This window comes from Emydura macquarii, unplaced genomic scaffold, assembly GCF_026122565.2.
Source record: "Emydura macquarii macquarii isolate MOO-44397 ecotype Brisbane River unplaced genomic scaffold, CSIRO-AGI_Emac_v2 contig_2365, whole genome shotgun sequence".
Classification (NCBI taxonomy): Eukaryota; Metazoa; Chordata; order Testudines; family Chelidae; genus Emydura; species Emydura macquarii.
Window position 1 is genome coordinate 4,198,008 of NW_027132502.1, and position 24,796 is coordinate 4,222,803.

General features: G+C 49.2%; 1 protein-coding gene across 4 annotated transcripts; it reads right to left on the reverse strand.

Annotated features, from left to right (window-relative positions):
* Positions 1-1,478: 1,478 nt before the first annotated feature.
* Positions 1,479-24,793, reverse strand: EIF4E2 (eukaryotic translation initiation factor 4E family member 2). Of its 4 annotated transcripts, XM_067561132.1 has the most exons (8): positions 24,672-24,793; positions 23,106-23,220; positions 22,216-22,350; positions 18,512-18,616; positions 15,975-16,127; positions 15,677-15,813; positions 7,028-7,105; positions 1,479-4,174 (listed from the first exon to the last, which is right to left on the reverse strand). In XM_067561132.1, exons 1-7 carry the CDS (start codon positions 24,689-24,691, stop codon positions 7,060-7,062), a joined length of 711 nt encoding a protein of 236 aa, XP_067417233.1. In that variant the 5' UTR covers positions 24,692-24,793; the 3' UTR covers positions 1,479-4,174; positions 7,028-7,059. The 4 variants fall into 4 exon arrangements, with proteins under 4 accessions (XP_067417233.1, XP_067417237.1, XP_067417234.1 ...); XM_067561136.1 differs by lacking the exon at positions 18,512-18,616; XM_067561133.1 differs by lacking the exon at positions 7,028-7,105 and having other exon boundaries at positions 24,672-24,792.
* Positions 24,794-24,796: the final 3 nt, after the last annotated feature.

Below are 24,796 nucleotides of genomic sequence, written 5' to 3' on the forward strand. Positions count from 1 at the left end.
CAGCGCTACCCCGCACTGGCTACATACTTCTGGGAAACCAACCCAACCCTGCCTAATGCTCTGCCAGCTACACCGCTCGCCTGCTGGTTGATCCTTTTTGCCCAGACTCCGCATAGCCCTCCTGAGATCAGGAAGAATGCCTCCCGCGTGTTTCGAAATAACTCTCCCCCTATGGTTGGTGGAAGGAGGCTGTCGGGTTTGTGCGTGAAGTGCTGAGGGAGGGGATGCTAAGGCGAACAATAGGATTTCCATATCATTCTTAACTCGGTGAGATCCACCATCATTCCTAGCATCCATGCGCTGGCCCGATGGGCTCCCACTCCATTGTTTTGCTAGGGAGGCCCGTGGCTGCATTTTGTACCAGTTGGCGCTTTTTCAAGGCATGCGGCTTGCAGAGTCTATTTATACGTGACTGACCTGCCAAGACCACAGCCCCGGCCTGACCCAGCCTCTTGCTGCTTGGCACACTTTGTGGGGGGTTTAGGTGTGCTCTGATTTATGACAGCTGCTGTGATGGTCTCACAACAGCCCCACTGCCGACATCGTCCTTTGGGAAAACACTTTCCATAAAGGGGGAGGCGCTCGCTAACGGACGGACGCTGGTACAGCCACATCGCTCTGCGCACAAAGCTCCAGAACTGGCCCAAGCTGGTGACTTCTCCAGGCACACTGTGGAAGACATGGGTGGCAGGCATTGAGGAGAGGGGTCAGGGTACACTGCCTGGAACGATGAAGGGGGCAGAGCGCACTCGTGCGAGGGGGCTGACAAAGCTCCTGCCTGAATGGCCTCTCTCATCATGGTGCTGGGGTTTGGTACAATTGTAATCGAGGCATCTCGTCGTTTAAATCCAACCCAGCAGGGCCAGCGCCGTCTCAGCAACTCTCACCAGCCTTCCAAGCAGCCCGCTTTCGGATGTCCCAACTTGGGCCTGAGTTTCAGAGGCATTGAGCACACAGAGCTCCCAGGCTCTGCCAGTCGAGTGGGAATGGGGCAGCAGGGGGGAGAGACACAGATAGACGCTGCCTTATTCCTTCAGGACGGAAGCGGGTAGACCTCGGCCCTGATTTTCAGGAGGGTGAGTGTTCAGACTGCCTCTGGCCTGCACTGAGGGATGCACATGGGTATGTTCTGTGAGTGCAGCAAGGCAGTTTTGCCCGGGACTGTCCTGCTAGCCCAGCAGGGCTGACGCCCATGCCAGGTGGAATTGACAAATGCTTGAATTGGGCCGGGCAGCAGGCTCACTTGCAAAGAACATAAGGGGCTTTTCCCCCACCCCGTGGAGGACGCTGCTTTCAGTGTGCTTGGTGAAATGGGAGACACAAGGGGTACATCAGCTCCCCACATGGCCACGTGGCCCCTGCTTTTATAGAGAGTGGTGCAAAACACCCTAACCCCCGTGTATGAGGCTGGTACTATCTGTTGCTAGGAGTGGATTTTAAATCTGGAAGTAGAAAGGCCTTTTCTACTCTCAGGGCTGAGATAGGCTCGCTCCCCCACCCCCATTAAAACAGTCCACACTCTTCTTCTTGCCAGTTTTTATTATTGTAGCAAAACAGGTTCCAAAAGAACAGCTCTGTTTAAACGCACTTCTCACCATACCCCTTTGCTAGCCCCCAGGACAGGCCTGGCCCCCCAGCACTTTCCCTTTAGCCCCACTTAATGCTTTCATTCTGAGCTTCCTAGGACAGTTTTAGCATTAAAGAGAACCACCCACGCTGCAAAATAACCTTCACCTCTGAACAATCCAGAGCAAGAGGGACTGACTTTTTGAGAGATCTTTGAACTGAAACAGAAGGAACAGGGGCCGGGGAAGGAGAGAAGCAGACATCCAACAGAATGGCAGTTCCATGGGACACTTTAAACCAGTATTTAAACAGAACTGTATTTAAATAGCTAGCCCACGCCTGGGTACAGCCTTCCACCGTGTGTGTCTGAGGGGAAAAGTCTGAAAATACATAAAATAGCAACGCTGGGCTCTGCGCACAGCTGGGTCCAGGAATGAGACTAAAACCTTAAGTGCTGTCATCTGCAAAAAGCTTAACACAACGTGGCTCAAAGGAGCCCGCAGTGAGTATTTCACACTGACTTATGTTGCCAAAGCATAATTACAAATGAGAATAAATTCCCCTAACAAATATTAGAGGCAGCAGGCCAGAGTATTGTTTGAAAAGGAGCGTTGTAAGTACTGCAGCTATGCTAGGCTACCTGGTAGTAGCGGACAAAACAAGCTGCATCTGGACTGGATCCATTGCTTGGATGCCAAACAAGCAGCAAGAGGTGCAATGGGACCAGGTCTCCTGAGAGGCACAGAGACAGAGAGATGGGCTATCCACCCCACTGTCCCCACCTAAAGAAAGCTGTCAGCTGGGGATTTTCCATGCTAGTCCAGCCACCCAGTGCAGGGGCGCACAGCCCCATCAACTCAACAGCAGCTGTTTTTTATTCTTGCTTCCAGGAATTCCAGGCGTGACTCTCCCAGAGCACTGGGATGCAAAGGAACAGCAAGATTTTCTAAGACTCTCCCTCTAGACTTCACTGTTCTGAGTCTAACGAAAGGTTAAGAGGCTGAAGATCTCTGCAGTCAGCAAGGAAAAGCCAGTTGTCCGCCTTGGCTAGTGATTTCCAGGCCATAACGTCCTCCGCTCTGTGCAAAATAGTGGCTAACACAGTCCTTCCTTTCCTCCAACTTGACCGAGGGCTCCTACCGCAGGCTGAACGGGGAATGGCAAAGGTCTTACTAAAGTTAAAGTCTGTCGGCTCACAGAGGAGGGGAAACGGCTGGAGCGGTTAATGAACGTAACTGGGGCTGGCTACCGCACCAAGCAGAGGAAATAATCAGCTCCTTGGTTGCTGTGGGGTCTGAACGGAAGCCACCCTGCGTTCCCAGGTCAGCGACATCAACACTGGCCACAAGCTAGGGTGGCCGCTGTGTCATTCTCAGCCCCCGTCCCCTAAGAACCTTCTGCTTCCTCTCAGACTAACTCAGCCTGACGCACCCTCCCCAGCTAACGCTGCTCTGGGCTGGCAGCTGCAGGCTGGGTTCCCCCCAGCGACAGGCCAGGAACACAGCTGCTGCTCCTCCAGCCCACCCTCACTGGCTGCCAGGAGAGGGGGGTTGTCCCCATTTACAAGTTAAACGTCAATGCCTTGGACCTTTCCGTCGATAACATCCGGCAGAGTCACCGTTATCCCACTGAGACAACTGCAGTCAAGGCAATTGAGGCCTTTGAAGCCCCTCCTGCCGCTCATTTAAGGGACAGCTAATTGAACACATGTATGACAGTGGCACGGGTCGGTCAGCCAGCCATGCAATGCTGAACAGGTGGCAGGACCATGGAACCATCCCAGGCATTTCTAAAATGTGCCAATCTATGTTCCAGAGCCCCTGCTTTATAGGTAAACCCCTCGGGCTGAATTCATCCCTGCTGTGCTTGCAATGAATATTGGGGGCTTATGCCAGAGCTGCACTCGACTCCTCGTCTAGGAATAACTCGAGAGGAGCAGATTGCAAAGCCAGAACTTCGTTGAGACGGTTCCGGTGCGCTCGGAAAATACATAATGGTTGATAGGAGGGGAAGGAGGCAGATGGACCGGCATCTCTGGGGTGAAAGGGCTGAGGAGATGCCAGCCTAGACAATCACCACCCCAGCTATTCTTAAACACGCCAATTCAGAGAGACTGAAAGAAAGAGAGCCAATCATTTATTGGCCGAGCTGAAAGGGGGCATTTGCAAACCAATGGGTCATGTCTCAACCGGGAAACTTCTCCCTGACACAAAGATTCATTAATACTGGTATTCCCCAGCAAAAGAACACGGAATCACAACATCCTATGCACAGGGTATGGAAAGAAAAAAGAAAGAAAGTGCTGAAGGAGGCACTGCGAGGGGCACCCTGCTAACTGAAAAGTCGGCCCCCTGCCCTGCCATTAAAAAGAGTTTTGTACGACCAGGTCAGCCTCTTTTAGTAATCACCGATGCAGAAGGGCGTTGAATGAAATCTTTCCTCCAGGGCTGAGTGCAAAACGGTGGCCCGGACAATCCAGCCTGACAGTCCCTTCAGAGATGGCAGGGCACGGATGGAGACCTCTCAGCAGTTTCACACCGAGAGAGGAATTTACCGCCAGCCTTGTTCTCACAATGTGATTTTTGTATTTCGAAAGCTTGAATTATCCCTGGAAGAGAGGGGGAGAGAATGAGAGGTTAAATACGTAGGTAAGTATAGTCCTGGACACAGACACTGCTCCATGACACTGCGTGTAATAAGCAACAACCCACCTGATTCAAGTTTACCTCCCAAATCACCACTAGTGAACTGCTAAGCATCCACACTCTAACCAAACAGCGTCTCTGCTTTATTTCAAGCTGCTACCGATCACTAGCACACATCGATGGAAAATGAGATGATCTTGGTTTCATCCTTGTCCACTAAGTAACGTGGAGGTTATTATTTGCCAGTAATGGGTGCATTAGTCATCGCACAGCCTGGCCGGTAGATTTCAGGACTGGACTAAGTTGGCTCATTGCAGGGTCTCTTTCCCACACACCTGTTCTGCCCTCCAACCAGCAACGATTCGTTTTGTTTAGCCTCTGTGCTCTTAGCTCTAATGCCAGTGGAAATCTGCACTCTCCTGCCTTTATCCCCTAACCCAGGGGTCTCTCTTTGTAAAGAGACCGTCATGAAGGTCAGGCACCAAATCTGCTCTACTTTAGCAATCCTGGACCCTGGAAGGGAAGTTCAGAGTTTAAACACAGAAGGGCCAATCCCGCAGCCGTTACTTGTGTGACTAACCCCGGTCACGCTGCTGCCGTTGCAGGACCAGCCCCTTATTTGTCAATTCTCAGGACACAAGGCCTGGCCATTGATAACGTAAACTGTTTCGTTAGCCTCTCTGTTGGTGCTTTCTGCCAGCCCTCCAGCAGCAGTGACACAGGGGCTGACTACAGCGGGGCTGACAGTGATGGACAAGTCGCAGCTTCAGGTTTCTAGAGGGTCTTTTCAGACAGGAGTCAAGTTCAGTGGAAGGGAGTGACACCTTTTGAGAAGGCAGGTTGTGTGCGGCTATGGGCAGAGTTCCCACTACAGTAGCAGGGCACAGGGGCCTTCGGAACAGACCTATGGGGCACCTGAAACAAGCTGCACCAAACCAGTGCAGTGAGACACCCAAGCATGCTTCGTACCAAGTCAGCATAGCCAGGAAGCCCTGCTGGGGAAGGCGGGCAGCCCAAAAGCATGGAGGTATACTGCAGAGCTGTGAAATGTTTCTGAAATCTTCGAGCTGCTAAGAAGCCAGGTGGTGGCTGTGACATCACAGCGTGGTGCATGCTGGATATCCCAGTGGGGCGGGCTGGTGTGTCTATGGACAACTTGAAAGCAGCACATTTAAAAAGTCGGCTGAATGCCCATCTGCTCTTTGGGGCATTTCCCTGCTATCACTAGACACCCGCCCGGAGGTCACCTTCAGAAGAACAGCGTTACACGTTGTACTCCTGGACTGTCTCATGGCACAGCTGAGCTGCACGGCCGTTTGGGAACACAGTTTAAACCCTTCTCAAATCCAGAATTAATTTACCACTGCAAAATTTCCCATGATCTGTGCTGTACCCTAAGCCATGCCAAACACACAGATGGCAGAGCATCTACCTCGGAAACAGGTTTCTGTGGGACTCTTATCGCTGGGTTAGTTCTTCCCTCAGTGCGGGTTTGGTGGAGTAACGCCACTCCACTTTCCTTCATCAGCCCCCATTATTATACTGCCCCAAATGGATTTCTTTGTGGACTACACTATATTGATTCTTGCCACTCCTCTCTCTGGCTAGGGCCTGCAACTCAATGCAATTAAGAAAGTTAAATCAACACTCCCCATGTAGTCAAATGCACTTGGCACATTAACTGTCTTCTAAGACTGGTATTTCACAACCTGTGCTTGGCAGCTTTTTATTCTGGAAGGTTATTTGAATGTCTTCTAATAATAAAATGCTACTAAGTGCTTATGTAGCACTTCACAAGCATCTCATTAGCCCTCCCCAACAGCCAACCCTACGAGACAGGCAAGAAAGAATGCTCCTCATTTCTGCCCAAGGCCACAGGGTTTATCCAAACAATGTCTGTCCAAGGCCACAGAGCGAGACGGTGGCAGTACCAGGATTACCATTAATTCCGGAAGCCTGTCTGAACTGCAGCTGTCACATACGTAGCTTTGTGGGATTTAGGACTATGCAACCTGCCCCCTTTGGGCACGTCCCTGTGCCCCACACTGTGATACGCAGCAAGGGGTGGGACTGTTCGACGGCAATCCAGTTTCTCTACAGCATCATGACAGCCTCTAGTCACTAAGCAGTACCCTGCCCCCTTAACAGTAAGGCGCCCGTAATCACATAAATGGACACGGGTGTGAAAATGATCTTGGCCATACGACTGACCACTGTACGTAGCCATTTTATCTACACATGGCTGCCATTAATAGAGGGATGTGTGTGCTTTCATCTTGTTAGCCACAGCATGTACTATTTTTAAATACGGTACCTACTATGTGTCCTTCATGGACAAGCCTTTAATGACAGTCTAGTTATTCTGCCCAGGCCCCCCGTCAAGAGCAAGAACTTGCCTGCCAAGCTGGAGATGCCGTTATCAATGTGCATTACATGCATGCTCCTAGTTTCTGCTTACAACGCCATTTCCTAACAGCTAACACCTATACAACACAAACAAGCTGACACCATACCTCTCAGCCTCCTGAGCACTAGGTCTGGGACACAGCTGCCTTGTAAAGCAGGGGTGCATTAGCTAAATGACAGACAGCATCATGGCAGGAAATGCCAAGCAAACAGCTTTTCCCAGGGGCAGATTCTTAGTGCATTTTGAGTCAAAGGTCAGTTTGGACTTCAGCAAGTCAGCCAATGGTGAAACCGGATTGATGCCAGGCCACAAGGCTAGTTGGGTGTGCTGTGGAGCGCTGTCCCACACGAAGGGGGCGTGGCTGAGAGGTATGCCATAAAGTCATGTAAGAAGAAAGATGAGGCCCTACCCTGGGTGTGACAGAGAGAGGGGGAGCTTCGATCAGCGACCACTGCTGTTCACCAGGCCATGAAACTCCTCCCAGGCCCTGGTAAGCCAGAGGGGAAAAAACAAACAAAAAAAAAAAACAGCACTTCAGATCAAAGGGTTCTTAACTTTTAAGGAGCGCAGAGACATTCGGTGGTGTTTGAAAGGCCATTCGGAGAGCAAGGCAATATTCTTAACAGGCCCTAGTGGACAGAGGCATCCTTAAAACCCAGCCAGACATCTGATAGCATGAGGCAGCATTACAGTTCCACACAGACATGAAGCTTTCTGACTGGCTGCCGGTGATATCATAGCAGAGCTAATACCCACCAGAAATGAGGTGGGAGGGACCCTCTGTGTTTCTAACCTAGAATTGCCATTTCCTATTACTAATAAAATAACCCAAGGCTGTGTATTTCTGGAGGACCATCGCATTCTTTGACTGGTTAAATTCGCCCAGTTTGTGGCCTCATTCTTCCCCCCATGCTGTAATCCCCCAGAAATACACTGCTTTTCATGCCGCACGGCTTAGTCATTAGACCATTCTTTGACCAGGCTGCAGATTCCAATTGTTATTAGAGAGCGCGCCTCATTTCTGATCATAAGCCGGCGTTGTTAATGACAACCACACTAAAAAACTACAGCTATTTGCAATGAAAATGTTTTCAGATGAGTACATAGGCCTATCATTCCATTCCCTGGCAGAGAATCTGTTATGGACAAAGTTAACAGACTGAAAAATTACTGTCTGTTTTACAGAGGCTGCAGGATCTCCCAGGGAAAAGATGCTGAGGTGAACATGAGCATAACCATTATCTGAGATCAGACACATAAAGGGCTGTGTATCTCTCGGTGCCCCCAAATATTGAACTTATTGCTACAGTGTATGCCATTTCACTCAACCCAAACAATCCAACAGAGGCAGAGAGAGATTAGAGGCAACCCTTTTCAGTTGTAAAATCTGATTCCCTTCCACGATTCTGCCTCTTGTATTAATTTTCAGACCTAAACCACACATTTACCAGGGACCTAAGAGCTTGCTTATCCTGCAACAGGCTCGTGACAGTTCAATGTCTCCTCCCCCCAACGTTACACAAGCGAGTTCAGATAACACAGAACGCTCCGTGTTCTCACCATACCCCGGGTCTCCCAGTGCATTTATGCGAGCCATGCCTAAAAGCCAGGCTGTTAGCTCCGGGGACTGCAACTGCCTTAAAGGGGTCTTATAGTGCTAAGCATCCCATCAGCACTTCAGCAATAAAACCTTTAGGCTGTATTTTCAACTGTTCTCACTGGGTGAAAGCACTGCCCAAAGAAAGGCCAGGGCTTACCAGCAAAGTGTTTATCCCAGATGCTTTTCCAGCTGGGTTTGATGGCTGCCTAGCCTGCCATCAGATTTTCCCCATTTCTAGTTGGTTTCTCCTGGGGAACTGGCCAAATACAAGATATCTGTCGCAACACAACTTACATCTCGGAGTTTGTGACATTCATCTCTCCTAAATAAAGCCCACCCCCCAAAAAAGTTAGATGGAGAGATCCCTGCTCTGAAAACCTCCCCAGCACTGGTGAAAGGGTAACAGTCCTGGAGGCTAAATTCCTCGCTTTATCCCCAGTACAAGCATGGCAGGGGCAGGAAGAAAACCCCGTCAATGCATCTCAGGCCGGACATGGAACCATCAGGCTTCTGTGGAAACAGGGGTAACTCGGCCTCCATAGCCCATTCAGCCCCTGACCGTTTTGGATACACTGCGATAACAAACCCTGGGCACCAGGTCTTGGAGGGTTGCGGGGCTAAAAACAGCAGTGCAGGCATTTGGCCTCGGGCTGGAGCCTGGGCTTTGGGATCCTCCCCCTCAGGGTGTCTCGGAGCTGGGCTCCAGCCTGAGCATCTGCACAGCAATTTTACAGCCCCACAGCCTGAGCCCTGCGAGTCCAAGTCAGCTGACCTGGGCCAGCCATGGGTCTTTCAGTGCAGTGTAGACAAGCCCTTAGTTCTAGCTGTGACAGGACTTTTCTAGAACTGACTTGCTTTCTCTTCTCCCCTGCCCGGGAGCTCAACCTCACCAGCATCTCCCAGAACTCCCTTTGTCAGGATGACTGAGCGACTGGAGCCTGGGATGACAGCATTAGAGAAAAGGAGACCACTGCCTGACATTAACTGAGCACAACGAGTCAAACCTTTCATCCAAAGCCTTGCAAATAAAGGAAACGCGAGGGGGTGCTGCGGAATGAATCGCAGCAGAGCGCAGCAGTCAGCGCAGTCCCCTCACCTCTTCTGCGGACACCTGCCTGGGCGGGGTTCACATGCCACTTTCGGTCCAAACCCAAAGGAGAGTGATTGTGGAAGGGGGCCTGCCTGTGGCCTCTAGTGTCTGTTTGCTTACACCGTGATTCACAGCCTCCTTTGGACAGGGATGGTGCCGCTCAAGGGGCCCAGGCTAAGGCCTCATCACAGGGAAAGCAACAGCATGGAAAGAGATGTGTAAGTTACAACAGGAGAAAAGCCTAGTCCCTCCCGCAAGGGGACCTCTCCCCTCGCAAGGATCTCCTCGGCCTCTGAAATCCTCCCTCCTCACATATAGACAGAGAGCCCAGAGTACAAGGCCTGGGGATCTCCCAGAGATGGAGCCATTGAGAGCACTGCCTGGGCTGAGCATGGCACCAGGAGCTGCAGAACCCACAAATGTCAGATAATCTGAATTCAAAGCATAGTTATCAAAAAGTTAGACAGACAAAAACAGGCCCTTCTTACACAGCATATCTGCTTCCTGGGCTCTCCCCCAGCTCCCCATATCTACTGGATATGGTTTAAATTCCTCCACCTAGAAGCTGCCCACAACCCCACTCTACCTTTCTGCCTTCCTTTCCCACCCTGGACACTTCCACCCCCAAGCATCGCTCCTGACTGCCCCATCTCCTACCGTCGCGCCACGCTGTCCCCTTACGCGTGGGAACACATTCCTTACCCACGTGAACCTAGCCCCCGCCATCTCCTTCAAATCAGCAAATTTGAAGACCCCTTAGCAACAGCATCTATGCTGCAATGCCACCTCCTGAGTCCTGCTCACCGCTTTAGAGGGAAGCTCTTCAGGCCAAGGATTTTATGTGAAGTTCGAAAACTCCCCGCATAGGACAGCGCTGTTAGCATTAAAGATATCTGCTGCCTTTCCTAATAAAACCACCTCTATTTTTGTTTGCCCTGACACACCTCTGCAGACAGGGCAGAGCGAGCTGCTGTCTCAAGGTTGCCAGTTGAATTCTGCCTGCAGAATCTTTATGCCCTATGGCAGTGCCAGCGGCAGATAGTGCCACAGCGTGAGGTTATTTTTATTTATAGGCATTATGACCCATCACCACAGTATCCGAGCATCACACAGACATTAAATGAATTTATCCTTACCATCTGGGATTACCACCATTTTACAGATGTCGAAATGGAAGCACTGAGATTAAGTGACATGCTCAAGGTCACCCGGGAATTTGTAGCAGAGCTGGGGACAGCTCCCACATCTAGAACTATCCTTGCTCTCATAAACTCACTAGACCAGAATTTGATTGTTCAGATCCCGGGTGACATTTGCAGCCCTGGCAACCAGGGAAGAAGTAATCTTTTGACTTTTGAAATGAACATGTTTGAGCTGGGCTCACTGAAAAGAAATATGGAATAGCTCCAGTTTAGACACTTTTCTGATTACAAAGACAACCCACCAAAATAAGGTGGAATAAACTTGCAGAATCTACTGCACACCTGCTTGGAACTGGCAGATGGAGTGATAACTGTGCTGAGCCATTGCTGCGAAGAGTCAAGAGAAAAGAAATGCAAACTGCAGACCTGGACTATCAAGGCTTTCCTGGAATAAGCACAGAGCAATCCACACATCTGGACATGTGATTAGACCAAGGGATGACCAGGCATGTATCAGTCAAGTGAGCATTTCTATGGGTTCCCTTCCTTAGAGTCTCTGCAAAAGCATCTACATAATTGTACAGACAGAGTTAAAAATGAGAGGCCCTGGGGCCAGGTCACATTCAGTGCAGTGTAAAGAGGACAATTGTAGGAGTGGCTGCAGCGTTGAGCAATTTCATTTCCCAGTGTGCTCTCGAGAAATTGTGAGCAGATGGAAATGGGCATCCCAGTGGGGCAAATGAGCTGTTTAGAATTAGTTGCAGTCTAATGTGGCAGCAAAGGAGACGCCCCCCACAAGTGCTAAGCCCACTGCCTTGCTGTCTCACTTTCCCTTAGGATTTCTTGGCCAGTGTTAAACTCTGTGGGGATTTCACCTTCCAGCAGCCTTCAGTTGGTCTGAGATCTAGCTCCCTGTGTGTGTGTCCTGGAGAGCTCCACGTAACCACTTAATGCATTTCTCTACATTGCAGAGCGCTCCATTCCCTTCTGTATCTGCTCGGCGCCTAGCTAATCTCAGACCTTTTTTTATTTTCTCCAAGTGTCTGCAGTCAAACCGACCAGATCAGCCATAATAAGATCAGCCATTCTTCCAATTTACTCTCATAGCCCCATTAGTTATCAATGCTGACTGAAGGGAAGGGAGAGTTTTATAGCCTGCTCAGCTCCCACTGCAGCAGCAGCCACCTACAAACAACAGGGGTGTTGTTCTCAGAAAAGCAGCCCGGCTCAGAGCTCTGACAGGACAATTCACAGAGTCACTCGGCAACTAAATTATTTCCAGCACAGCTGGCTCCGCTGAAGAAGACTGCTGTGCTGCTGCTCACGGCATAAGTTCATCTCTCTTGGCTTGGGAAACGTCACTCCTACGTTACCCTGGGTTGGTGACTGAGTGGTGCTGACGGGAAGAAGCCATCCCAACACACAGCACGAGAATTGGAAAGATGGATCAGGTAGACACGGGGGAAAATGTGGGTCAGTGAAGGAACTCCACTAACCCAACACACAAATGCCCAACAACTACAGCGGCCAGTTCTCCCGAAACGCACAAGACCCCCAACAAGCTCGAGGTTCACCCGTGCCCAGGGTCAATATTTTCAGATGCTATTGTGCCCACCTCCTTCCAAAATGGTCCAGCCCCCGTTCTCACAAGGTAACAGTAAGGGTGCAACGTCCAAAGGCAAGGAAGTGCCAAGCGATGGGGTGCCGCTGTCAATAATCCACCTTCATTCCCCAGCTGTGCCAGGTGCAGGATTGAAGGGACGGGAACCACACCTTGCTCAATGGTGTAAAACACCTCGGGGTAACAGGAGCAGTTATAGTTGCAGAGATATTTCACAGCCGGGTTAGAAGTGAAGGGTTTTGAAGAACAATAGCTTAAAGGAAGCTCTCTGGGGGAACAGTAAGAGACTTCTCCCCAACCATTAAAACAAGACAGCTGCTGAAATGCCACATGCATTTTGAAGGGGCCCAGCACCGACATCTAGGGTACTGTGGTTCCTCTGGACTTACGCAGTGCTTCCAGGACTGCTCTAGCTCTTCTGATATGGAAATGAATGTGGGACCGACCCTGCCACTACCTGAGATTTAGGAAGTTTGTCAAAATCATAAGCACGAGAATGGAGGGACACAGGAAAATGGCTCTGAAAGATCCACTTATCTAGCAAAAAACGTGTCAGTTCCAACAGCATTCCAAGCCCAGGAAGGAGGGAGTGCAGAACAACCTCTGAATGGCTGGGGTACAATAGATACTTTTCTAGCACAACCTGGCAGCATCAACACTTGAATGGCAGAGGGACTCGTCACCTCTGAGTGCCTGGAAGAACCGGTGTCTATAAAAGAAGCTTAACGTGTAAATTTAACGTCACACGAATAATATACCAATCCTGCCCCACAGGGCCCAGAAACCACAGTGAGGGGCACGCTGGAGATTTCATTTGCAATGTGTCAAAAGCTAATAAAGGCCAATGACCTATGCAGAAATCGGGAATTTCTTCTATTGATTTTTTTTGAGAAATGCCAAACTTCTCCCTAAGCACACTCCCTCCCCCAGCACTGGGTTGTCAATCAAACCCCGCACACAAGCCGAGGCAGCCCATACAAACAAAACCACCAGAGACCACTTGGAAAGGAGGCCCTGACAGAGTCTCCAGCAGGGCAGTTCCATTAGAGCCTTTCATAAAACACAGTCACAGCGTGTGAGAACAGAGAGCTGGCTAGAAAGCCCTCTGGAGTCATAAATCAGACGGTACCTGTGCAGCGTAAGTGGAGCGCAGTCATGTATTTCAACGGGGCTTGATAGACAGGGAAGGTAACGGGGGTGAGACTTTCTGGAGTATGACACTAGCTATGCAAGAGATTCTTCATTAGCAAAAGGACTCTGCTAATGCAAAACTGCTCAACCACTGCTGTAAAACACTAACAGAGCTGTTAATCTGTCAAAGATTGCACCCAACCCAGAGAGTTTACAACTGCAGCAATTAGCCTGGTTGTTAGCAGCAGCTACACACTAATGCAAGTGGCATGAAAGCAAGACAAAACAGGCCAGTTGCTGCTCTCAGTCACACCGGTGTAAGTGCAGAGTAACTTCAGTGACATCATTTGGCTGAGGTTGGAATTTGCTTAGTGCAAACAATACTATGAAAGGGAGGTCAGGAACCATGTTGGAAACCACTGCAGCAGACTTGTGCTAGCTAATGGAAATCAGTTCTTGTTCTCCCCTGGATAAGTCAATGACTAACCTAGCTCTGCTTTAAGGAGGCTGCAAACACACTTCCTGCATTCTTAACTGCACCGGAATGAGACAAGCCAATTTAGCCCCTTTTAAGACTCATTCCCAGCTGTAATGTGAGCTAGTCAACTTCATGCCCTGTTTAAGTGACTCTGTTCCTCAAACACCTGTTATTCCCAGACACTGGCATTCTGGATTGTATGTCAGCAGAACAAAATGCAAGTGATGCTATCCAGAGAAAAGGGGCCAGGAGCAAAGGGGTGGAGTCCAGCAGCCTAGGGGCAGTGCAATGCACGCTTGGGCAGCAAAGGGTAGGAATGCTGTGGAAGGAGCACATTCTCCCTCCAGGGAAATGCCGGGAGGCTACAGTGGATGCACTCCCCCAGTAGACCCTCTTTGCCTCACCAAGACAGCAGAGCTGTCCCCAGCCACTACAGCCGGAACGCTGGTTCAGAGCAGGGGCTTCCTGTACAGAGCCATGGAGGAAGGAAGGGAGAAGAGAGGGGACAGTGACAGAAGAAATTCTACCTAGGGAGACAGTCCCCTCACCCACAAAGAATCCCACAGACTATGCAGTCTCTGAACAAAGGTCAGACACAACACAGCCAAATGTGGGTCTGCAGGAGCCCTCTGAGATCCCATAATAAAACAGGCATGACAAAAATTTTGCTCTCAATGAGCAATTTACTAAGCATGTGCAGGAAAAGGAGTGCTACACAGAAAGATGGCCCACAGAGCTCAATGAGAGAGTCAGCCAAAAAAATAAGTCAGATGTTTTAGAAACAGAACAGGGTCAGGAACAGATTTAGGTTACTAAGAAACACCCCCACCTCACCCCACACACACATACACCAGTAGTCATCTGAGGGGAGGCTCTTTGACAAAGAAAGGTTCTGACAAGAAAGTGTTCTTTGGCATTAATACAAAAAAGTATGTCATCTGACTATCTGACCATAGTCTAAACATGCAGCAATTGTAGCTTTCATGATGAAGACACTTGTCCACTAAGAACCAGGCTGACCTCACCAATCATTGTGAGCACTGTTCCAGGGTCTTTACATTGGACAGATGGCTTTGCCAAGCCTTGGGAAGTTTTAAGCAATGGAAACAGGATTAGTCTAGGGGGAAAAATGTCACAAGTACTTGGGCCCTTGGATACAAGGTGGACTAGAAAATCCTCTACTCCACTGAATTTTTCTCCTTATTAATTTCTTTGTGTGTATGTAAATTTTCAAACATCCTTAGTCTAGCCCACACACCCTAATTTATGTCTGGTTTATAATAAACTTCAGTGAAAGGTTGTTTACTTATGACCAGTACTCATTATATGCAGCGACTCTGACACTTCGTGAGAAATGAAAGTCACACTGAATGGCCTAGCATGGCAAATTCTAATGGGCTCGTTTAAAATACAACTGTCCTCCTGTACCATGAGTCCTATAGTCTTGTTAAAGAGCCTCGGTTACCAAGGGTTGGGGCGATTTAATATAAAGATTTATTATGATTAGAAATCTGTTGTACAGCACTGTAAATTTACACAGTGCTTTCCCAAGAACATTTATTAATTTAATGATTCTATAAATCCCAGTTAGCTTCGGTATTTTATTCTCAAGATTTTCTACTCATTCAAAGGATCTGTTCCTCACTGCAATCTTGATTCTTAATCGGAAAAAGCCCCAGTCCCATGATGGGTAGGTAGTTCATTCCCAGATGAAGAACAGAGTGGGTCACCAACAAAGAGACCAGGATCGCCTGCTACAGACAAACAGGGGTTTTACTGTTAAGTGCAAATATCCCCAACAACAGGAGGCAAGGACAGACTTTTGGCTTTCAGAGGCCACTAATGCGACAGCTGCTGTTTACAGCATTGTTAGTGGATAACTGCCCCAAAGCATTAGTGTGCGTGACCACTTTTCTATACACCTGGATCCTACAGTGAACTGCTCAAACACGCATGCACCAGGCAGCATTCCCACCCCCCCAGATACCGCACGTACTTGATGCTGTCAGTGTGCGTCTTGTATTCCATGATGGTGTTGGGAGGTAGGTTAAGCACTCGTCGTAACGTATCGCGTATCCGAGCCGTCGTCGCCTGGTCGCTAGCTGTCTTGTTCCATATGGAGATAATATCCTCCTAGAAAAGGATAACCAAGAGGATAGTCAGATGGGAGTCTGTGCATCCCGGCCAGCACACGTGATTGATAGTCCACAGGGCAGTTTACACTGAACTAGAGAGAGATGACCCACCCCCCAAAGTAAGTACCCATGCCCAATATAGTCCCAACGGCAGCTTACCTGGAACCGGACAGAAACAACAGCCCCACAGATTTCTTCCCCCACCATAAACTGTTCTCCCAGCATCGCCAGAATGAGATTCTCCCAGCATCGGGATGCTAAGCCCTTCCGCAGACGGATAATCCACTTGCCACCATTTTTGTTGGCATCGTCCTGGGAAGAAGGGTGAGAAATTAATTCATTTTCTTCCAGCTATTTTGCTGCTAAAACAACAGCCTCACATGTGAGCAAACATCCATCACAGGGGACCATCAGGGACAGAATGAAGGAATGTTCAAACTACAGTATCGTCATGTCTGCCCCTGGGCTAGTGCGGAAGGAAGCATGACAAGGGTATTCTGAATGCCAGGCAGAATTCAAGACAGTGACTCTCACAAAAGATTCCACAGATCTTCCGGCTACTTACTGTGTACTTGCGCTTTGGTGCACTCTAAACGAGGACAATTTAATACATCATATCACCATGATCTAGTGGTCTACACATGGAAGTAGGGGACAGGAATTCCTGAATTCTACTCGCATCTCTGATACCGATTCCCCCTCTGCACATAGGCAAATCACCCATTCTCTGTGATTCAACATTCCCAGTGTAAAATGGGGATAATACCGAATTATATCACAGGGATGTTAAGGGAATTCATGTTTGTAAAGTGCTACTTAAAGGCAGAGGAAGAACTGCAGGGAACAGGTTATTTCTGCAAGTTACCAGAGATAACTGTTAAAACACAGGCTCTCTCACTCAGACTATCCAAAACAGTAGTGAGTCAAAGTAAGACTGGAGACACAAATGCAGACTGAAGATTTCAGTGCAGAATGTGCCAAGAACAGCTTCATGCAAGGAAAACAAACAAAATCAGCACAAACCCCAGCAATGTGGAAAATTACTGACAGGAGCAAATTGCTTTCTGAGTAAATGTTCAGACCTGGGAGAACAGAACATCCTCCTTCAGAAATGAGCTGTCCAGGATTCAACCCTTAGCAAGGAATTTAGTTTAACCCCGTGAAGACCGTGCCACACTGACTAAGCTGGGCAATGGAACAAAAAAGGAGCAAATGCGATTGCTGAAAATAATCAGAAGAGGCTTAAGCAGGTTTTCAGGGCCAGAATGAACAGTGGCGGTATCGTGCCTTAGATTTCTGGGTTATAGTCGGTTTTCTTTCAGGTTGAGTGAACCGCAGTTCAGTCAGCTGTTTAATTTCCCTTTGTCAGATGAAAAGCTCAATCCCCCAGTGCAGTAAATAACCAGGAACATTAGACTTGAGGCTTCCAAGATCCCGGTAAATGGCAGGGTAGGCTCAGGAAATGGATTAGCGCCATACTGGGGCAGGGTAAGGGGTGTGGCACTTTTGCATGTGATCATACAAGAGTGGACTAGGATTAATTTAGAAAGAAGAAAAAGCACCAGGAAACAAGTGGCAGAGAAGCAGGCAGTGGTGAGTCCTAAGTTTCTCCCCTTTCAATACAAGCACAAAGTGAGCACCTGAAATTAAAAGAACCATTTAAAGATGGATCAGAGGAAATGCTTTTAAAAAAAGTTTAAATACTGATACCTGTGGAACCTTCTGCTACAGCATGTTAGTAAAGCATCTAGCTAATGAAGAGTTCAAAAAGGATCAGACATTTATACAAAAATAGTATTGGGAGCAACATGGGCTATAAATTCCTATGCTTCAGGGTGTATGCTAATTGCCAAGTGGGGCCAGAAATTACTTCTTTCAAGGCAGAGCAGCACAATTAAGTACTTCAGAGCAAGGCATAAAATTCTCATGCTGCAACTGGTCATTGTTAGGGGCAGGCTAGCAAGCTACAGGGAAAATTGTCCTGCTGTGACAACTTCCATGCAGACCTACTGCATGAATATACACAGAAACAAGTTGAATCCCCAGAAAAAGAGGAAGACAGGAAATCAGATCCAAGTCTCTGAACCCTCCCCTAGATTCTTTGTTTATTAGGATTCTGTTTATTCTCAGTGCCTGAGCTTTCACACATTTGCTTCTTCCTTACACACACACACACACACACACACACACACACACACACACACACACACACACACACACACACACACACACACACACACACACACACACACACAAAGAGAAGTTGGCTTCCTACATTCAGGCTGCAGTCAACAGAATCAGCCAGAACAGGGTGCAATTGTCAAAAAGACAGCACACGGTAACTTGGCCAAGTTCCCTTGGGCGACAGTTTCTGGAGTCTTTGGAATCTTCAGCCTTGGATTGGAGGCAGCTGATCAGCAGAGGCAATTCTTTTCAGTCTCAGGGAGAGCACCAGCTTGCATTGCTCCTAAACACCTCTCCTCTGCCAGCTGGTTGTTGTGTCAGTAGCTACTCATTAGTTGTGTCAGTAGCTACTATGTGAGACGAGACAGGGCTCTGCAGGAGAACAAGTGTAACTGCAGCTGGAATGACAGCCTGGCTTGACATTTAATGCAAGGAGACCAGTCACTGCAGAAAACCCGCTGACAGAACAGACCTGCTAACAATCCAAGGCAGACAACCGAGTGCCAACTCACCTCCCACATGGGTTTGATTCCCTCTTTGAAGAGATGGAAGTCGCTATGGCCTGTCAGGTCCCCAGGACGTACCATGTGACTGTAAAACCTCCAGAACTGCTCCACCTGTAACATCACATGCACGCAGCAGTCAGAGGCAAGTCCCCCAATAAGGCTTACAACACTTCAGGAGCAGACAAACAACCTGCACATCTGGCTCGAGTCTCTCTTGAGGCAGTTCTGTTCTGCTTCCCTCTCAGACGACACAGAAGGACAGTGGCCTTCAGGACATTCAGAAACAGAGTAATGGGATTGATAGGGCTTGTGAAGGTGTTCCTGAGAGTGGTGACAGCTGTGTGACTGGCACACAGCCCGATTATTAGCATCTGGCCCGTTGTGTTGCTCAGCAGATCAACGGTTACACCAAATCATTCACGAAAGTCTGTCTGTGTAAAACACTGGTTCTCAAACAAGGGGTGGCCATGATGTGGTTATGTGGGGGTTGCGAGCTGTGAGTCCTGACCCTAGCCAGGGACAGGGCTGTGAGCCTCTCTGCTTCCTCCTGGTGGAGGAACATGGGGGGAGGAGGCAAGAGGTGATACACAGATACTGCTCACCCCCAACTCCCCCACAACGTTCCTCCACGTCCCCATACGGGACAGGGGGAAGGGAGCCAGAAGCCATGCCAGGGCTCCCTGTATCCAGATCATTTTCCCCACTTGGGCAGTGCTGTGAGGTGAGCATCAGGAGCTGCTGCTCTCAGCCCTCCCCGACACAGCTCAGGTGGGGAAAGTGACCTGGATGCAGGGAGCCCTGCCATTGCTCCTTGCTCTCCCCTCATAGCCCCCTAGGAGTGCAGCTTTCGAGGTGGGAGCAAGCAGCAACACCAGCCACTCCGTGCATGTAGGTTGTTTTCCCCAGATGGGCACAAGAGGGGGGTGAAGGGGTTGGGGGTGAAAAGGGCACAGTGCAAGGATTGAGGAGAAAGGGTTAGTGGTAAAGAGGGCACAGTGCAGGAGTTGGGGCAAAGGGGGAGCCCATGGGGACAGAGGCAAAGGGGGAGCAGGGAGCCGACAGGGGCAGGCATCCACAGTGGCCAGGAGGGTCACATTCAGTGGCTTGCTGTGTGAAAAAGGTCACCAATAACAAAAATTTGAGAACCACTGGTGTAAAGAAAGCCTGAGTGGGATGGAGGCTGCTGTGAAGGACAGTGATGAGATAAACAAGCCCTACCCAAGCACCTAAATTTGCAGCCAGTGGTCAAAAGCATCTCAGCACAGGGGTAAGCTACCATTAGGTCTCTCCGTGCTGCAGAGAGTTCCATTAACACTTCATAGCTTGGCTCACTATGATGGTGCGAACTCCTGAAATTACTCCCCGCAGAAGCCTTCAACCAAGGAACGGTTTGGGTTTCACTGTAGGTGTTTTCAGGACAACATATACATTCTGGTGCCAGTTTAGGATCTTAAATCACTTTTTAAAATGTGTATTCATATGGCTGCTTGGTCACCTCTAAAATTAATGATAATTTTAGATTTTAACCCCTTTGAGCACAGGTTTCTGCTGCAGCATTCTTCGAATGGACTTTCTCTGCCCCAAGAAGCAGCGAATTAGGGTTTTGGGTTTTTTTTTTTTTTAAGGCTTAAAGTTTTTCATGACACAAACTTCCCCTGAATGCCTTTTTCTGGTCTTCTGAGCATTTTGAATGGCAGAGGGTTTGCTCCTTAACTAGAGCACTTAGGAGCAGATCCTGCACTCACTGAATTCACTAAGCTCCCCAACTTAGTTGGTGCAAGATTCGGCCAGTTAGAATACAAGGATGGATTCGTTTTCATACAAAGAGCCAACAACTGCACTGTAAAGGGCTCTGTCCAATAATGAGCTAACTAACAGTTCTGGTAGGGCTGCCACGAGCTGAACAAGAACAATGCCACAATGACTAGGAGAAAACCTGATGGTATGACCAGCAATTTAAGACCAGGAATTATCCTTCGGGGAAAAAAAACCCTTTCCAGAGCTGAACTCACTATGAAGCCAAGAAACAGAGTAAAAAATCTTGTTGAATAGTCTGTCATTAAAATATGGCGTAGACATTAGATTTCCTAAACCATACAATATGCCATCTAGTGGCTAATTTCATATTTGCAAATTCCAAGTGATTGTTAGCCAAAACTATACAATAGGCTCTAAATTATGCTTTTCCCTAAATCTAGTCTCCCTGCCCCTTGCAACCTAGCCTCAGAAACCTGTTACCCTCCTGTCAACAATCTTTTTCTTAAGCTAAAATCTCTGATCCCACACTAAAGTGGGGAATTTCCAGTCCACACTGGTGAATCAATAAGTTTCTCCTTGCTCTTTATTGGAGCTAAAGCAAATGAGATTCGCAGGCTCTCTTTTTAGTTCTTTTTTTAAAAAAAAGAAGTGTGGGCGGAAGGTTTTGGTTTTTTAAACTAAAACAGTTTGACAGCTACAGCCAATCTCACTATATATGTAATAGTCATGCTGGTTCCCAACCTTTTGGACCTGTTCCCTTTCCCCACAGCTAGGAGAGTAGATAAGCAAATTTCACCTATTGAAGTAGAGAAACTGATAAGTCCCATGATTAAGATTCTCCCCATTCCTGCCCCCATTTGTGTGCAATGATATGACTCGGATGTCTGGACAGAGACACTTGACACCTCAGTGCACTAAACACATGTAGACTAATAGATTCTTGTTTTAACCACCTGCCTCCAAAGCTGTGTGAAAGGGATAGGATATTTTAAACATTTCAAATGGCCCAGTGGAGAGTTCAGAAGTATTAACACGCTGAAAGGGACCCTGGGAAAATTCATGGAACAACAAGTTTACCCATCTTTTAAAAGAGTACTTGTTCCCTCTGCAGTCCTGATCATCTTGCAGAGTGTTTCTCAAACTATTCACAAGTGGAGACAGTGGCTACATCTGAATTTAGGCTTACTTGTCTGGATGGTGACTTTTTATTTCTGTTTCTGCAAGATTTGGCAGTGATTTCTATATATGTTTCCCATGTCTCCTGGCTTTATAATAGTATTTCAGAAGGCCAGCACCACCCAGCTTTGCTTTTCAGTCCTCAGCTCCACGGAGATACAAGGAACCACTCCGTCAAGAGATACAAGGCCATCAGCTGTCCACACATGTAAAACAAACAAACGTCTGCTCAAAGTATATTATTTATGAAGGGATGCATGTAGATGGTATCTACAACATTATTCCCAGAAGCAGTGGACAGAAAAGCTTTTGGTTTATGATTTACACATCACTGGAAAAAGAGATCAGTAGGTTGAATTACAGCCATTCAATACCGCTAAATATAGGAAAAATCCCTTCCTCTCTTACTCACCTGCCAAGTCCTGAGCCTGACTTGCAGTGTATCTACTGCCAGACATAAAGGGGAATGGAAATGCTTCTTACTTGCCATTACTTACAAGCTCAGAGTTCTGTTTCCACTGCTAACATCAGCCAAGGCATCAATCCCTAGAACAGGGCAGGCAGTGCTGCGTCCTGGTCTCTTTTAGGGGTGTCATCTGTTGTAGGTGAATCAGAATCCGAGACTCAGATCATGGCAGATGAACCACTTTCCTTTACGTCTGGTGGTAGGTATATAAGCATGTGTGCATCCATGCAGACGCAACCACAGAGAAAAGCTATCCTGAGACGCTGCACTGTGGTTAGTCAATAAAGTGGAATAATGGGAATGTACTCACTGAGGCGAAGGTGCCAATCTGTTTGATGTTCTGTTCATAGCTCTGAGAACTGGTGGGTCTCCCGGGTGTTCGTCTGGAGTACCAGAAAGTATAATTATACTGCAGGGGGTGCTCAGCCGGTCCTGGGACAACAGCCTAGGGAACAAAGCAGCCCATTTATCCTTCCACATTTCTCTTAAGGGGAGATTGAACAAGCTACAGTCACAGCATTAGAAGCGCACACGTTGCTGCCATCACAGGGTAAGATGAACAGTTTAGCCTCATTTTCCTAGAAAAATCTCATCTCACTTTAATAGCTTGACACAGACCATTAGTTTGGCAGCAATTGACTATATTTCAAATAGGATATTAGAAATCCATAGTGCTTTTGTTCCCCAAGCTGGTAAGACCGGGTGTGCTAACGAGGTCACAGCTCAATTCCAGGAGGAATGTCAATCAATACGAACCCCTCCTGCCAATTCAGGAGCAGCATTAAACTCTGCATAAATTCCCTTTAACCCTTGGCAGCAAAGAAATACAGACTGTTTAAAAAGCACAAAGCTGGTGTGGCGACGTGATGGGAAGCTCCCCCCAGCTGAGGCTTTCCGAAAATCTGTTTGGGGAAGAGTCCAGCTTTGCTTTCCATCTCTGTATGGAGCACAGTTCGCTAGGCAATAAGCTCTGGCTGCGCTAGTAGAGCGGATGCACAGGCTTGGCTCATGTACGCATAATCCAAAGTCTATTTATCTGTTTGCCCAACAGATTCTGTGGCTCCCCATCACTGTGCTAACACAGCACCACGCCAAGACAATATTCCTAGATATACTCCTTACATGGAGACAGATTGACCTGTCAGCATTGCACACCCAATACTGTCCCTTGATGATGGCAGTGGGGTGTCAAGCACTCACCTTCCTCTTGATGCTACTCTGGGATTTGTCACGATCATTTTTTTCCTTCTCACCATCTTTCTGTGTGCTGTTCTCTTCATTTTGGTCATGGTCCCCACTGTCATCATCTTTCAAACTAGCAAAGGCAAGGAAGAAAGAATGAGCGTCACGTCTCATGACTGAGGTGTCATCCTACAAAAGCAAGACTTACGTTACTTGACCGCTCCCCTGAGACACAAACCGCTGGCCGAAAGGAACCTATGCTGGAAGTCTACTGACAACAGATTCTTACAGGGAGAACCACATGAGAAAGCTTATGTGCCCTACACCTTTCAAAGGCCACTTGGACAACAGGAACCCCAAGTTCAGCATCAACTCTTTAAAAATCAAATGAACTTTTAGGACAACTACAGGTTTCCTCCTAGCCTGAGATTTGTTTGAAGACCACTAAATAGGGAACTGGCCATCGAAGATATCTATAACAGTGTTTTTCAACGACCAGTCCGTGGACTGGCACCCATCCCCGAGATCTCCCTGACAACTCAGGAAGGCAGCAAGCCGGTCCCTGGTATCAAAAAGGTTGAGAAACACTGATCTATAACACACCCATCACTATGCTACCTACGCACCAACTAATACCGACAGCCATCAACTAGGGAAAGGAAAAGAGGCTGAGTTCCTGAAGGCATGTCTATGCCACACATGCTGCAGTTACGCTGCAATAGCACAGATACTTACTTCAGCAACGAAAGGCGCTTTTCCCATCGCTGCAGTAAATCCGCCCCGCGAGAGGCAGCAGCGAGACCAACAGAAGACTTTTTCTGTCAACCTAGCAGTGTCTACAGCGGGGGGGTCAGATCGGCTGAACTACGAGAGGCGGGGGAACGTTTCCTCCCCCCTGAGCAGGGCAGCAAGGTTGGCCGACGTTTTAGGCGCAGGCCAGGCCTCCGGGGAGCTACCGAGCTGAACCCCAGCCAGCATCTTGCGCCAAAGGGGTTTCTCAGTGCGAGGGGCCAGAGGCAAGGCTGGCAATGCAGGAACCAGCCTTCGCCCGGGGATCGCGGCCCGCTGGGGCACAGCCCCCCCGCCGGAAGAGGCAGCTGCTGAGAGGCGTCTGAACCCCGGCCAGCCCAGGGCCCCCACCCACGGGGGCGGGGACACAAACCAGCGTGAGAGGCCCTCACTCGGATGGAAGGAGGCTGGCGTGGGCCGACTCCACGTGCGGGCTGGGCCGGGCCTGGCGCCAGCGGGGGACTCCCGCTCCGGGGGGGGAGGGGGGGGGGGGCTGGAGCCGGGCCTGGAGCCCCACGGGCAGGTTGGGGGGAGGGGGGATTTGGGTCAGTCACTAAAAGGCCCAGCAGTGCCACCCGCGCCCGGCCCGGCCCGGCCCAGGGGAGACCGGGAAGCGAGTGGGGCAAAGGGGGCCGGGCCCGGCCCCAGGCTCCGCGCGTCCCGCCCCCGGCTGCCCGCGGGGCGCCCCGGGGGGGGGGGGGCTGCAGCGCCAGGCCCCGAGCGCGGCTCAGCTAGGCCCCGCGGTGCCCGGCGAGGGGGAGGGGTAGGCCGGGGCCGGGGCCGCCTCAGACTCACGCGTCGAATTTGTTGTTCATCCTCGCTCACCACCGCCCCCTCCTCCTCCGCCGCCCGTCTCGTTCTCTCCACTCACTTCCGTTCCGCCCCCGTCACCCGTCCGCCACTTCCGGCCCCCGGCGCGG